At 39.2% G+C, this 14,806-nt stretch overlaps 1 protein-coding gene across 7 annotated transcripts in view; it reads left to right on the top strand.

Moving 5' to 3' along the window:
- The first annotated feature begins 7,228 nt into the window (after window positions 1–7,228).
- RNPC3 (RNA binding region (RNP1, RRM) containing 3) overlaps window positions 7,229–14,806 on the top strand; it is a 28,809-nt gene continuing 21,231 nt past the window's right edge. For 4 of the 7 annotated variants that reach the window (XM_023190912.2, XM_023190911.2, XM_023190910.2 and 1 more), the window contains exons 1-2: window positions 7,538–7,813; window positions 9,233–9,280. In XM_023190912.2, coding sequence (XP_023046680.1) covers window positions 7,622–7,813; window positions 9,233–9,280 — 240 coding nt within the window. In that variant the 5' untranslated portion in view covers window positions 7,538–7,621. Of the gene's footprint in view, window positions 7,814–9,232; window positions 9,281–14,806 lie in introns of all 7 variants that reach the window. The other 3 variants (XM_023190908.1, XM_023190905.2, XM_023190906.2) reach the window with 2 other exon arrangements.

Raw genomic sequence — 14,806 nt, 5'->3', positions numbered from 1 at the left:
AAAAAAAAAAAAAAAATGTGCTATCCAAATGGATTCCAAATTATAAATGGAGTTAAGAAAGTATTTTAGAACAGGAATATTTTTTGGGTGCTATTTATCTTCTCTAGGTTCCATCTCAGAACAGCAGATACAAGCAAGTTATATTCCAGTAGAAAAGGCTGATTACCCCTGCAATAGTCAAAAGTTCACATAAATCCTGCCTCTGTTCACTTGTTATTTAAAGAAAGAGACTAAGTCTACAAATAACTATGTGTGAGATCCACATATTATCTAATCTATCAATAAATAACAAAAATAATATTGACATTTTAACTTTCTGATCATTTTGCCTAGGAATCTTTAGATTGGTTTCCTAAAGTCATCATGCAAACTGCTGAATATGTAATCCCTGGTTGTCAGCAGTGTTTTTATTTTCTTGATAAAAACATTAATTTATTCACTGATACATGTTTTAAAACATAAGTCAAATATTCATTAATACATATTTCAACATTCAATGATCATTAATCTATTTGTAAGGTACTACGTTAATGCTTGGAGGATATAAAGATGAATATAGAAATTCTTGTCTTCAAGGAGCTTATTAGTAATAATGAAATTATGTATACAATTATTTATAATAAAGTATATTTATGATAACTTTTATAGCAGAGGTGAAAAGTATTACAATAACAAATGGAATGAAGACATGAATTCTTCCTTGGGAAAAAAGAAAAGACTTTGATGATGGTTGTTTTAAGTTACCAAGTAATTGGATGGCTTATTACACAGTGACAACAAAAACACTGAAAAATCTAGTGTTCAGTTTTGTTGTTGCTCTTTTTGTTTGTTTGCAGTATGGCAAGAGAATAGAGGAGGCAAAGATGGTGTTGACTGACAATGAAGAATTTAATGAGAAAGTCACATTTGAGCATCTGCAGAAAGTCAGGGAACTAAGCATGCAGATATCTGTAGGAAAAGCATCCCTGAACAAGACAATGGCAAAGGCAAAGGTCTTAGTTATGAGTCTGAAGTGTTCAAGCACAGCCAGAAGGTCAGTGTGTTTACAGTAGAGGGAAGGAAGAAGAGAAGAATAGATCAAGTCATAAAAATAATATACTGGAGGAGTCAGATCATGGAAATTTTCACAGATCAAAAGAACTTCAGCATTTACTGTAAGTGAGGGGAAAAGTTACTGCAGAGTTTTGAAGATTTAACAGAATCACTCTAGCTTCTGTGATAAAAATACATTGAAGAAGCAATATATTTTTAATCATGTTAGAATGGACTTTGCATGGTAAAAATTAATCCTGTTATCTTATCAATACCTTTAACAGAAAAAAGTTATTTACTACTTTGATGCAAAGTTTGGTGGGAGTGAAGTGATTCTGCGAGGAGCTGTCATTGATGTGGTGAGTTAGTATTCTAGGCTATGTTTAGCTTGAGGTTCTACCACCTCAATATGTGGCCTACATGATCACTGTTTTCATATCCAATCTTTCATGCGATACTCTGGAATTGACACACGTCACTTTAATTAACACCCCATCTACCAAAATGAATCATATAGTCCCAAATAACAACAAGAGAGTTGGGAAATGTAAAGGAATATATGAAATAATTGTTGAGTCTTACTGTGTTGACCAGACAGCAAGGGCAAAAGTAAGAGACCAGTCATGAGGCTATGACAATATTCCATATAGATCATGGCTGCTTGGACAAGGATGGTAGAAATAGTGGGGGCAGTGAAAAATGGTCAAATTTTGAATATAATTTGAAGGTAAGATAAAGGGAATTTGCGGAATGTCAAGGCATGAGATATATGTCCGGAGCCATGAGGCCCGCGGTTAGCCAACCTCTGTTGCTTGATCTCCGCAAAGCGGAGACAAAACGGCACATTTCCGGGTTCTTCATTATAAACTGTACCCGCGCGCGCCTAAAATCTTTCCCGCGCGCCGGCAAACTTTTTCGCGCCCAGGAAGATATGCAGCCTACCCCGCAGGTGCGATCCTGCGCCGGGGAAAATTACAAACCCACGGCGCATGCGCAATTGTAATTTGAGAAGACCCGGCCCCCCGTCACCGCCCTGGCCCAACCTCTTCCTCTGCCAGCCTGTATTAGGCATGACCCTGCATTCAATAAACAAGACTTGATCAGGCTATTTGTCTTGTCTCCATTTCTCGTGTTTTCTTGTCTCCTCCATTCCCACTCCCCCTTCCAGGGCCCGTTCGACTGTCCTGCGGGTCGGGACAGATATAAAAGATATAGAGGAGTCACAGGTAACTGAGATGGGAAAAACTGAAATAAAATTTTTGAATACTATCAAGAGCTCAGTTTTAGGCCTCTTAGTTTTGAGATGCTTATTATATAACATTGAGAAAATGTCAAGTAAGCAGTTCAATATATGGACTCGGAGTTTAGAGATGAGGTTCAGGCTGAAAATATGATTTGGTAGTCATCAAGGTATGGTTCTTAAAGCCATAAAACTGAATGAGATGACCTGTCAAGTACAGGTAGGGCAAAAAGAAAGATTAAGCATGGGAAATTCCAACCTTTGGAAGTCAAGGAGATGAAGAGCAATCAGCAAAAGAAATAAAGAGAGCGATCAGAATGATAGGAGAAAAACTTGGCAAGTATGGTACTCAGTAAGCCAAATGAAGCGAGTTTGGTTTATTGGTTGTTTGTAGGGTGTTGGTTGTTTCTACAGCAGAGTAAGCAACTGTGTTTAGTGAGCAATGCTTATAGATCAAGAAGGATAAGATCTAAGAAATGACCACTGGATTTAGCAGTGTGTAGAGGTCACTGATGACTTCAAGAAGGGCAATTTCAGAAAAACAATTGGGATACAAATCTGATTGGAATATTCTGAACAGAATATAGGAGAAGAAAATTGGAGACAATGAATATAAACCACCATTTCCAAGAGTTTTGCTATTAACAGAAAGAAATGAAATGGTAGTCAAAGAGGAAAGTGAAGAGAATTTTTAAAAATTATTTTATTTGCTTTTGGTTTTTTAAACAAAAGGTAAATAATCATATTTGTATATACTGATGAGAAAGGCTCAGTAAAGTACATGAAAGGCAGGAGATTTACTTCCCAAGAGAGAGGTTAGCTTAACCAAGACTCACAGATACAGTTAGGATTAATAGACATGGGAAACCTCTATTATTTGGTTCATTTTTTTTCCCCAATGAGATTATGAAGCAAGGTCACCATTTAAGAATAAAAGTAGGGGCTGGGTACGGTGGTTCACGCCCGTAATCCCAGCACTTTGGGAGGCCGAGGTGGGACGATCACGAGGTCAGGAGATCGAGACCATCCTGGATAACACAGTGAAACCATGTATCTATAAATAAATAAATAAATAAATGAATAGCCAGGCATGGTGGCAAGTGCCTGTACTCCCAGCTACTCAGGAGGCTGAGGCAGGAGAATGGAGTGAACCCGGGAGGCGGAGCTTGCAGTGAGCCGAGATCGCACCACTGCACTCCAGCCTGGGCGATAGAGCAAGACAGTGTCTCAAAAAAAAAAAAAAAAAAAAAAAAAAAAGGGAAGGATTCAAAGTGATAGGAAATAGGAGAAAGCATGGAGTCAAAGATTTACTGGAGTAAAGCAGGAGAGAAAGTGAGCTTGAACAGTAGGAGAAGTGGTGCGTTTTGGGAAATCAAGGGAAGATAGTGTCTCAACGAAGAAGTGGTCAGGTATGCCAAGCATTGCTGAAAAGCTAAAATGAGAACTGAAAAGGCCTACTGGATTTAGTAACTGGGAGGTAACTAGTGACCCTAACAAGAACTACCCTGTGGACTGATGGGATCAGAAGTCAGGTAGGAGCACACTTTGGAGTGCATGGGAGATGAAGAAATAAGAATAATTATGTCTCTCTCTTTAGAAGCTTGGCTGTGGAGGGTGAGGGGAATGCTTCTGGCAAGAAGCCAGGACAAATACTGGGATCAACCCTTCTCCCTACTGTGGTTCTCCAACGCATGCCAGAGATAGGACCCTATCTTCATGTGGATAGGGTTTTCCTGTCTTCATGTGGAAAAATAGGGAGTTTGGGGGTAAACGGTAAGATGTAATAGGGAAGTACAAATAGCCACGTGGTCAAGTGAGGAAAATTAGGGACACAAACCAAAGGAAGTAAAAAAGGTATTTCTGTCTGAGAAGGTACTCAGTGACATGGAAGAATATGAAGATGAAAACGAATCCAAGAAAACCACCACATTAGCGGGGACCTCCATCAACACACAGAACCCCTGAGAACAAGAATGAGATAAAGAATCAACAATTGCTCAGTGAAGTCAGACACACCCAAGCTCCAGTACTTTTCCCTCCTCCCATTCCCCAACATAGAAAAATTAAGGCTGAAAATGAGTTAAATTCATGGTTCTCAAACTGTGCTAAGGTGCTCCAGCTACCCTTGCCACCTTATAGAGGTACTATGGGATATTTTAAATATTTGAGGGAAACATAGCAATACTCACTGTTTACCAGACACTACCTGAACTACCAGCTTGAGATGTTTCTCAATTTGAACATTAGATACTGTTTAATTCCTTTTAAGAATGTCATGTCTTTGAAAAGCTGGGTTTTCGGCTGCTGCTCTTATATAAAACATTTGGAAGGCCAAGGTGGGTGGATCATGAGACTATCCTGGCTAACACGGTGGTTTTCTTGGAAAACCGGAGTAGAATAGGAAATAAGGTGGCATCAAGGGGTGCTAGAAAAAACTGCTGAGACAATAAAGGCACCAATAACTGAAAAAGTTTGGGAACTTCTGGGCTAGACAAAGAGAAGGGAATGAGAAAGGTGCTTCTCAGGTATGACCACACACACCTACACTCAGATACAGAAAAGATTAAAGTGTACTACATATTCCTGCAATCCTTTAGGTCAAGCCTGATATGAGGGGAGTGTAAGAGGAGACACCTTAATGGAGTTTGAACTTGACATCTCAAACCAACTGTACTGATAGCAACTGAAAGTGACTAGAAAATTATGACCTCTACCTGACACATTGTCATGGAAAGGATAAGGTAGATTTCATTTAGTACAACTAAAAGCAATTAAGTGGAGAGAAAATAAAATTCTGTCATGTAACTATTCCACTCAGTCATGATACCTGAATTACCGTAGATAATGACCATTAAACTCTGATAGCCCCTGTAGTAATTCCTAACTGTAGGAGACAGTGGTGAATATAAAAGTGAATTCCTTCATGCATTCATTCATTGAATAGATATTTACAGAATGTGCACTATATGTGGAACATTTTACTAAACATAAGAGTCACAGGGAGGATGTGAGGGTGATTTTGCTGTGGTACCTGTCATCAACTAATCCCAACAGTTGATTTGGCTTATCTGGCTAACTAGCTGGGTTCCCCTTCCTTCCTAACTGCCCCATATATGTCTCTTCCAAAGCTGCACACTCTGCTGAGGAGGATGACTTTCCCCAATAGAGGAGGATGATTCTTCCGTAAGGGCATACGCGTAGCAGTGCTCCCTTGCTAGAAGCTCCAAACAAGTCCTCAAAGGACACACCCAAAAAGTCGGCGAAGGACAGTGTTTAAAACAGCATGACCACTCCAATCAGTTTATATCACTACCCTATTTTTTCCAAAGCATTTATTATTCTCTGAAAGAACTTTATTTACATGTTTATTCTGTCTTAATTTTAGAAAGTAAGCATTGAGAGGGCAGGAATTGTCTTGTTCTTCTTCCTCGCCTCAACCTCTCAACATCTGCATGTCCCATGACGCTATTCTGGGCACTATTCTATCTATACCCTTTGTCATTCTTCGGATATAAATAAGTTGATGCCATACCTAGTGGTGACCTTTCACAAGAATGCCAAACATACACATTCAACTTCCTACTTGAAACAGGGATACTGAATAGATACCTTAAACCTAATATATGTTCCCCTATTTCCAAGGTCCCACTACAGTTTCTAACCTACTTACACTTGGTCAATCTTCTCACATTCAGTAAATGGCATCATCATCTACAGATGGATAATATGGAGCTTAAGCCAAAAATCCAGAATTCATCCTTGCTTACTGTTCTTCGTCTGCAAGTTCCTATCAATTCTACTTCTAAAACATATATCAATTCCAGTTCCTTCTCTACATGTCCACTTTCACCAAACTATTTCTGGCAGTGTTTTCTCCAGACTTCTACAGTAGTCCAACTGGCCTTTCCGCTTCTATTTTTCGCGTTGCAACCAGAGAAATTTTCATACCTAAACTTTGAGTCTCTCCCCTCAACAAACACCTATTTAAAGAATTTGTCAGTTTCTAAATGTTCTTCAAATAAATAGGGCTCCTAACAAACCTACAGCGTCTACATGGTCTGGCTCTGCCTATCTGGTATTTTGGTGTGTGTGTGGGGGGAAGGTTCTTCTCATGTTTGTCTTCTAAGTTTTCATTAGTATCTGTCCCTCTCCTTCTCCCCAACCAATGCTGGATGACAGCAGATCATTGGTATACAGCTTACTGCTGTATCTCTAACATTTATTTAAGTGGCAAAAAGAGCTGTAAGAGGAACTCTGGTTCTCCAGCCTGTAGCAGCTACGTCTAGAATAAAACCTCTCTTTAGAATTCTCAACAACCTCTCTGTATGGGGTGAGGGGTACATTTCTGACCCTCCGGGGATGATCTCTACCTTACTCCATTCAGAACCTAGGCAGAACGGTGGATTAGAATGTAGACCCCAAGTCAGAACACCAAGGGTCAAATCCTAGTTCTTCCATTTTATAGCTGTGTGACTTAACCTCTTTGTACATCAGTGTCCTCAGCTGTAAAATAAGGAGAAAAGTACCTACACCTACACCTACACACACACACACACACACACACACATTATAATTTATTACGCGACCTCTTTCTAGAGGCTGCCATTTCTGTGAAATGAACCCTGGCGGGTGCCTATCCCTCGGCTAAATGCCTACTGATTCAAGAAAAAAGTCTCAACTTTTTGCCCTTTAAACTGAGTTATCCTCCCCATGGTGTCTAATAAGTTGACTGAAGAACTGGCTATCTTTAGATTTTACCATTGAAAGACTTTAAGAACATACCCAGTATTTTCACACCCAAGTTGTCCTACTTGATATCCAGGCCAATTCACTTTCCCAAGGCCAGGGATTAACAGCCGCGCGGGCAGCTTCTGACAGCACTCGCCGCCGCGCCCCTCCTTGCGCCCCGCCCCGCCTTGCGCTGCGCCCCGCCCCGCCCCGTGACTGGCCCAGCCCGCACATGCGCAGTTATGAGTCCTCGTGTCCTTGAGCATTCAGCTTCTTTCCCTCAAGTGGCTGGGGTTCCTGGTACCTTCTTCGATTGACAACTTGTGGTCACTCGCACTTCTCTGGGCCAATTTTCGTTGTAAGTCTTTCCGGAGCTACCTGGAATTTAAATCATTTTGCTTTACTGTCATTAGCACCGCGCCCTTCCCCGAGTCTCAGAAGGGTTGCGGCTTTTCCGTGGCTCAGTTCTCGCGAGAAGGTGACTTTCTGTCTCGGTATTTCCTGGTTTCCTGGTTTCCAGAATCCTTAGCGCGAGGCGGAAAAAATATCCCAGCTTGTGTTGATGCTGCGATTTTGACTGAGACTTCTTCCCACGATTTCTGTTTTGCTTCTCCAAGGAAAATGGCAGCTCCCGAGCAGCCGCTTGCGATATCAAGGGGATGCACGAGCTCCTCCTCGCTTTCCCCGCCTCGGGGCGACCGAACCCTTCTGATCAGGCACCTGCCGGCTGAGCTTACCGCTGAGGAGAAAGAGGACTTGCTGAAGTACTTCGGGGCGCAGTCCGTGCGCGTCCTGTCAGATAAGGGGCGACTGGTAAGGGCGCGCCCCGCCGGAGTCTCCCGGGAAGGCCTCTGGCAAGCGACCGGGGAGGGGGAGCGCTGACAGGAGTAAGGCGGAAACGAGTGGGGAAGATGCACTTGTGTGATGGGAGCTCCGCCATCCTACCTCTTTTGTATCAAAATATCTGCTCTGCGAAGTGGAGTTTTAATCGGCTTGAGTCTGGATTAGTCATAGCACTGCAGAAAAGGGCAATGGTGAATGACAAAGCAGAAGAATGGAAATTAGCTTAGTTATATTGAGTTTTCAGATCCATCCTGAGAGCCTCACAACTTTTTTGAATTTGGGGTTATTGCTTCTGAACTCAGCGTATTCTTACAAATGTGCATCAAGGGATTTTTAAAAGTCCTAATTCATTTATAAGCCAATATTAAATCGTTCATCAAAGTAGAGAAGAAGCTGCATTGGTGACTTGAGTAAATTAAATGCAGAATTTCAACTAGAAAAAGAGGCTTTTCATAAAAATTTCCCGATGGCATCTTTTAGGTAACAATTTTTTAGGGCTGTTAAAAGTACCTATGTAGGAATTTACACAATTACTGTTTTGCTTTATATCCAAAGATGTTTTGATTTCTCTTCATTAAAATAGGAATAGCGATGGGGCAAGACAGCAGTGGTTTTAAAGTTTCCGCAGGTGATTTTAATGTTAATGTGCAGCCCATGCTGAGAGTTACTGAATTATAAGAAAGGCCAATTTTGATCAGTATAAGTGTCATTTATACCCTCAAAAAAAAAAAAATATGGCTCAATTTAAGTACGTTAGGTCATCGTGGATCAGATTAGACAAAATTAGTGTGCGATATGATTATTAAAGTAACTTTTAATAAGCATTGACCAGAGCTCTTCCTTAGCATAGTGTTTCTTTTACTCTTGACTTGTGTTGCTTTTCTGATGGTTTTTAAAATCTTTATAATTTATGTTTAAAAATATGCTTCTCCCATTGAACATTATTACAAAGATAAAGCACAAAGGAAATATGCACCTTGAAGAATGATTTCTCTGTTGGTGAATGTTTTTATACTGTGCATTGTTATGTATAGAGGAAAAGTTTAAAATCTTCAGGTCTGTCATAAATGAAGGAAATACATTTTTTGTTGGTTAAAAGTGACCCTCTGTGTGGAAGAGGTCTTTAAACTTTTGGTCTTTTGAACTATTTGCGTGTGTAAAACATGTGTCTTTATATGATAGAGGTTGCATAGCTTTCATCTCAAGTCTGACTCAAAAAATGTTGAAAACCACTGAACTGAAATTAGTAATCAGTTAAATGGTCTTGATTTTTCATACTTTCCCATGATTTTATTAACATGTCACATTACTCCACTGGTAAAATGTCAGATTTCTTTATGAGAAACTGAAGTTATATTGGAAGTAATTTGTACCTTAACTCTGTTTCAGAAACATACAGCTTTTGCCACATTCCCTAATGAAAAAGCAGCTATAAAGGTATGACTTTTTCTTGACTATTAAAGTTGTCAAAAGTATCCTCTTATCCAGTCTTGGTTTAATGTTAAACTGTGGTTTTTAAGAAGCAAAAGCGTTTGTATTCCAACAGTTTCCCCAACAGACTACATTTGATTTGTTAGTTGGTGGATATTGCCCAGTCCTTTAGTAAATTATCTATAAACCAAAACTAACTGCATATGTAATTAAACTAACAATTTCTCAATGATTTAGATTGATAAATATCTCTAACTGTTACAAGGTAAGATGTTTCAAGTGTTGAAAGGAGAATATACATTTCTTTAAAGTTCCAGGGAATCATTCACAAAGGAGGTGATCTTTTAGCTAGAAGTCTAATGATAATTGTATTTTTTCAGAAGGAAACAAGGGGAGATGGGCCTTCGGGACTTGGGGAACACCAAATAAAGCTGTGAGGCGTTGCAAGTTATAAGTGGAGCAGGAGCTAAGGGTTGAGATGGAAATTGGACTTGAAAAATTGAGTCTGGGAGAGAGGTATTGAGTTTGGTTTAGTAGGTGTGCACTTGATACTTTTGAGCTGGCTCATAATATAATCAGGCCTGTGAAAGATATCTGGTATAGTTCATATCATGGATTGGATGCACAGAATTATTAGAGGTAGGAGACCAAATGGAAGGCTGTTATAATGGCCAAGGCAAGAATAAAGAAGACGACAATAAGAAGACAAAGGGGGAAGTAGATATATACTCAAGAGAGACTGAGTTTGTAGGTTTCATAATATAGGAGTTGAGAGAGACGGGTTCAGGATATTTGGATTGAGGATTGAGTTATTTGGGTTGTTATATTAGCTGACATGAGGATCCAGAGAATGTTTACAAAAGTATGTGATGAATTCACATGTCATCTGTTAACCTGGAGGGGTCACTGGGCTACTTTTGTGGAAATACTTAAAAATATTAGTCTAGAGCTGAGGCAAGGTGAAGAATGGAAAGATTCTTCAGCCATGTGAATAGATATGATTGCCCAAAGGATAATAAGCTAGGAGAGAAGAATGGGAAGGAGCAGTTAAAGTAGGAGAACTAGAAAAGAAATTATCACTGATGCAAAGAGAAGTATGTTTTAAGAAGATGAAATCCTGTGATGATGCAAAATGAGGAATGAACACATCTATTAAAGTCTTTTTGCCGTGAAACAATAGAAATGACCCAGATTCTCATTGGTAAAAGGAAGGGAAGCCTTAAATCACATTATGTCCATATACTGTACTGCAGCTGTCTGAGAATGATATCAAATGGTATGTGTTAATACAGAATGATAGCCCAGATAGAGTACATGAATAAAGTTGCGAAAGATTATGTATGATGTAACCTCAGATTTTTTGAAACGAATAGTATACATGTTAGCATATGCACAGGAAAAAAATATGACAGAACTATACACCACAATGTTAAAAACATCTTTCTCTGAGAGTAGGATTACAGAGGGCTTTCATATTATATTAATATGTACTTTTATAATGATAGGTAATTTTTTTTTTCAGAAAAAAAGTCTTTTTAAAAATATAGCATATTACATTATAAATAAAGTATGGGAATGAAAAACTCATTGTTTTAGGGTCAAAAATAACTTGGAGGAGAGCACATGGAGCCAGTCATTGTCTTTGAAAATGTTTGTAGTGAAAGGAAGCAGTAAGAGGTTAATGGCAGTATTGATAGGGCTTTTAGGCTAGAGAACATTTGGCCTTACTGGAAAGTGATAGATTAAGAAAACAAAGGAAGAAATGTTCAAGAATAGAGTAAGTAGCCAAGTTAGGTAGGAGGAGTTAACATTAAAAGTGAAAAGCCATAAATATTTGAGAATAAGAACTTACGTGATACCCATTTTGAGAGGAAGAAAGTTGGAATAAGTCAGATTAGATGACCTTCATTTCAGATAATCAAGCTTCACTGTTAATGAATAGGTCTAACATTCATTTAGGGTCTTGAAAATTATTGAAGCATTTTCAAACTAACTTTGTATGACGATGTAAGGCAGGAATCCTCAAACCCCGGGACACGGACTCGTACCCAGCCACAGCCTAGTACCCAACCATGCCCTGTTAGAAGCTGGGCCGCACAGCAGGAGGTGACTGGCAAGCTAAGGAAGCTTTATCTCTCTTCACAGCCTCTCCCCATGGCTGCCTGAGCTCCACCTCCAATCAGATCAGCAGTGCCTTGGCCGCTATTGTGATCTGCACATGCAAGGGATCTAGGTTGCACTCTCAATGAGAATCTGACTAATGCCTTATGGTCCGAGGTGAATCAGTTTCATCTCGAAACTATGTCCCCACCCCCTACCCCGACCTGTGGAAAAATTGTCTTACACAAAATCAGTCCCTGGTTAAGGCTTGTAGTTTCATGTGTTGCAAAACTATTAAGTGCCTACTATGTGCTAGATGCTGTTTTAGGTTTTGGGATTATATGTGAACAAAAACAAAGATGATTATAGTTTGTAGTCTCAAAAGGGGAGACAAAATAATCTTTACTATTTTAGAGGACAATAAATGCTATGGAAAAAGGACAAGTAGAGCAATAAGATCGGGAGTGTTAAGTGGGGAGAGGTCAGGCTGTAGTTAGGGTTATATTTGAACAACAATTTGAAGGATGCGAAGGGAGTTAGCTAATGAAATTTCTGGGAGAAGTATGTTTGAATTAGAGGAACAGCTGGATCAGGGGCTCTAGGATGTGACCATGCCTGTCATGTTGTTCAAGGAAGCCACTGTGACTGGAGCATACATAGTGGGAGTGATCATTGGATTTGAAGTCAGAGAAGTCATAGAATCTATATTATGTAGATTATAGTAAGGAATTTAGATTACTGTCAGTAAAATAGGGAGCCATTGGAACAAGGGGGTGACCTGATCTGACATATTTCAAAAGATTGCTTTCTCTGTTGTGACTAGACTGAAGGGAGGGAAAGGTAGAAACAGGGAAATCCATTAAAATGTTGTGGTAATTCAGTCCAGAATTGATGGTTGCCTTGACCACAATGGTAGTGGTTAGCGGTGATTAGATTCTTTATATAGTTTGAAGATAGAAGCAAGGATTTCTTATTGTATTTATTCCAGTAGGTTTTGGGGGAACAGGTGGTGTTTAGTTACATGCATAAGTTCTTTAGTCGTGATTTCTGAGATTTTGATGTACCTGTCACCCAAGCAGTATACACTGTGCCCATTGTGAAGTCTTTTATCCCTCACCCCCACCCCCACACTTTCTCCTGAGTCTCCAAAGTCCATTGTATCATTCTTATGCCTTTAGGTCCTCATAGCTTAGCTCCTGCTTAGGAGTGAGAACATTCGATGTTTGGTTTTCCATTCCTGAGTTACTTCACTTAGAATAATGGTCTCCCATTCCATCTAGGTTGCTACAAATGCCATTATTTTGTTCCTTTTTATGGCTGAGTAATATTCCATGTTTCATATTATATCTCACAACTTCTTTATCCACTCATTGATTGATGGACATTTGGACTGGTTCCATATTTTTGCAGTTGCAAATTGTGCTGCTATAAACATGCATGTGCAACTATTTTTTTTTTTTTGTATAATGACTTATTGTCCTCTGGGTAGATACTCAGTAGCTGGATCAAATGGTAGGTCTACTTTTAGTTCTTTAAGGAATCTCCACACTATTTTTCATACTTACTATACTAGTGTACATTCTCATCAGCAATGTGGAAGTCCCTTTCACCACATTTCTACCAACATCTATTATGTCTTGATATTTTCATTATGACCATTATTGCAGGAGTAAGGAGGTATTGCTTCATGATTTTGATTTGCATTTCCCTGATCATTAGTGATGTTGAGCATTTTTTCATGTTTGCCGGCCATTTGTATGTCTTATTTTGAGAATTGTCTATTCATGTCCTTAGCCCATGGGCTTGTTTTTTTTCTTGCTGATTCATTTGGATTCCTTGTAGATTCTGGATATTAGTCTGTTTTTGGATGTATGGATTCCAAATATTTTCTCCCACTCTGTGGGTTGTCTGTTTGTTGATTGTTTCTTTTGCTGTGCAGAAGCTTTTTAGTTTAATTAAGTCCCATCTGTTTATCTTTGTTTCTGTTGCATTTGCTTTTGGGTTCTTGGTCCTGACGTCTTTGCCTAAGACAATGTCTAAAAGGGTTTTTCCGATGTTATCTTCTAGAATTTTTATGGTTTCAGGTCTTAGATTTAAGTCCTTGATCCATCTTGAGCTGATTTTTGTATAAGGTGAGAGATGAGGATCTAGTTTCATTCTTCTACATGCAGCTTGCCAATTATCCCAGCACCATTTGTTGAATAAGGTGTCTTTTCCCCACTTTATGTTTTTGTTTGCTTTGTGGAAGATCAGTTTCCTGTAAGTATTTTGGTTTATTTCTGGGTTCTCTATTCTGTTCCATTGGTCTGTGTGCCTATTTTTATACCAGTACCATGCTGTTTTGATGACTTTGGCTTTATGGTATAGGCAAACAGGATTTCTTAATGGCTTGGATATGGAATGAGGGAAAGAAGCATTAAGGATGATTACAAGATTTTTGACCTGAATAACTGGAAGAATGGACTTGCCATCATCTGAAACAGAGATGGCTCCTAGTGGAGCACATTTTTGTCTGGGGGAGAGATTAAGCGGTTTAGCTTCTGAAATGTTGATTTTGAAACATTTGTTAGAAACCTATGGGGCACTATCCATTATTTGAATATGTGTTCCTTGACTTCAGGACAGAAGTCTGCGCTGAAATTATAAATTAGTGAATCATTAGCATATAGATTTAAACTGCAGATGCTGGATTAAATCACGAAGATAATATGTTGAAATAGAGAGGAAGACCAGGCAAGAGCTCTGGAGCATTCCAACATTAAGAATGTGAGAGAAGGCACAAGTCAAAGAGATGGAGGAGTAGAAACCAGTGAGCTAGGAAGAAAATTGTAAGAACGTATGAAGTCTTGAAGCCAAGTGAATGACATGTATCAAGGAAGAAGTGATTAACTGTGTTAAATGCAGTCAAGTGAAGACTAGGAGTTGATCATTAGCCCAACAATACAAAATTTGTTGTCTATGATAAGCAGTCTCGTTAAACTTATTAAAGCATTAACCTGATTGAAATAGTTTTGAAACTTAATAGGCAGAGAGGAGTTGTAGATAGAGGGTTTATATAACTTCTACAGAGTTTTACTGCAAAACTAATAATGCAAATTTAGGATGGGAGAAATAGGAGCGTGTTTTCGTACTGATATGGATAATCCAATAGAGGACAGAAAATTAACAGTTTAAATAAGAGCACCCCCCACACCCCCCACCACACACATTTCCAGAGCATAGCTAAATAAAGAACCTTGAGTAGATGAGAGGATGGAATTTAGTATATAAGCCAGGCAGCTGGATTTAGATAGGAATGTGGATAGTTAATACATTATAACAGAACATAGAATTTTGGCGTGCATATGCTGGTAGATGGGGAGTTATAGTGGAAATCTGATATTCTCATGTCATCACTTCAGTTGTCTCAAAGTAGGAAACCAGGTGCTAGGC

Source organism: Piliocolobus tephrosceles, chromosome 1, assembly GCF_002776525.5.
Source record: "Piliocolobus tephrosceles isolate RC106 chromosome 1, ASM277652v3, whole genome shotgun sequence".
Lineage (NCBI taxonomy): Eukaryota > Metazoa > Chordata > Mammalia > Primates > Cercopithecidae > Piliocolobus > Piliocolobus tephrosceles.
The sequence above is the reverse complement of the archived record's forward strand: the minus strand, read 5'-3'. Positions and strand labels throughout refer to the sequence as shown.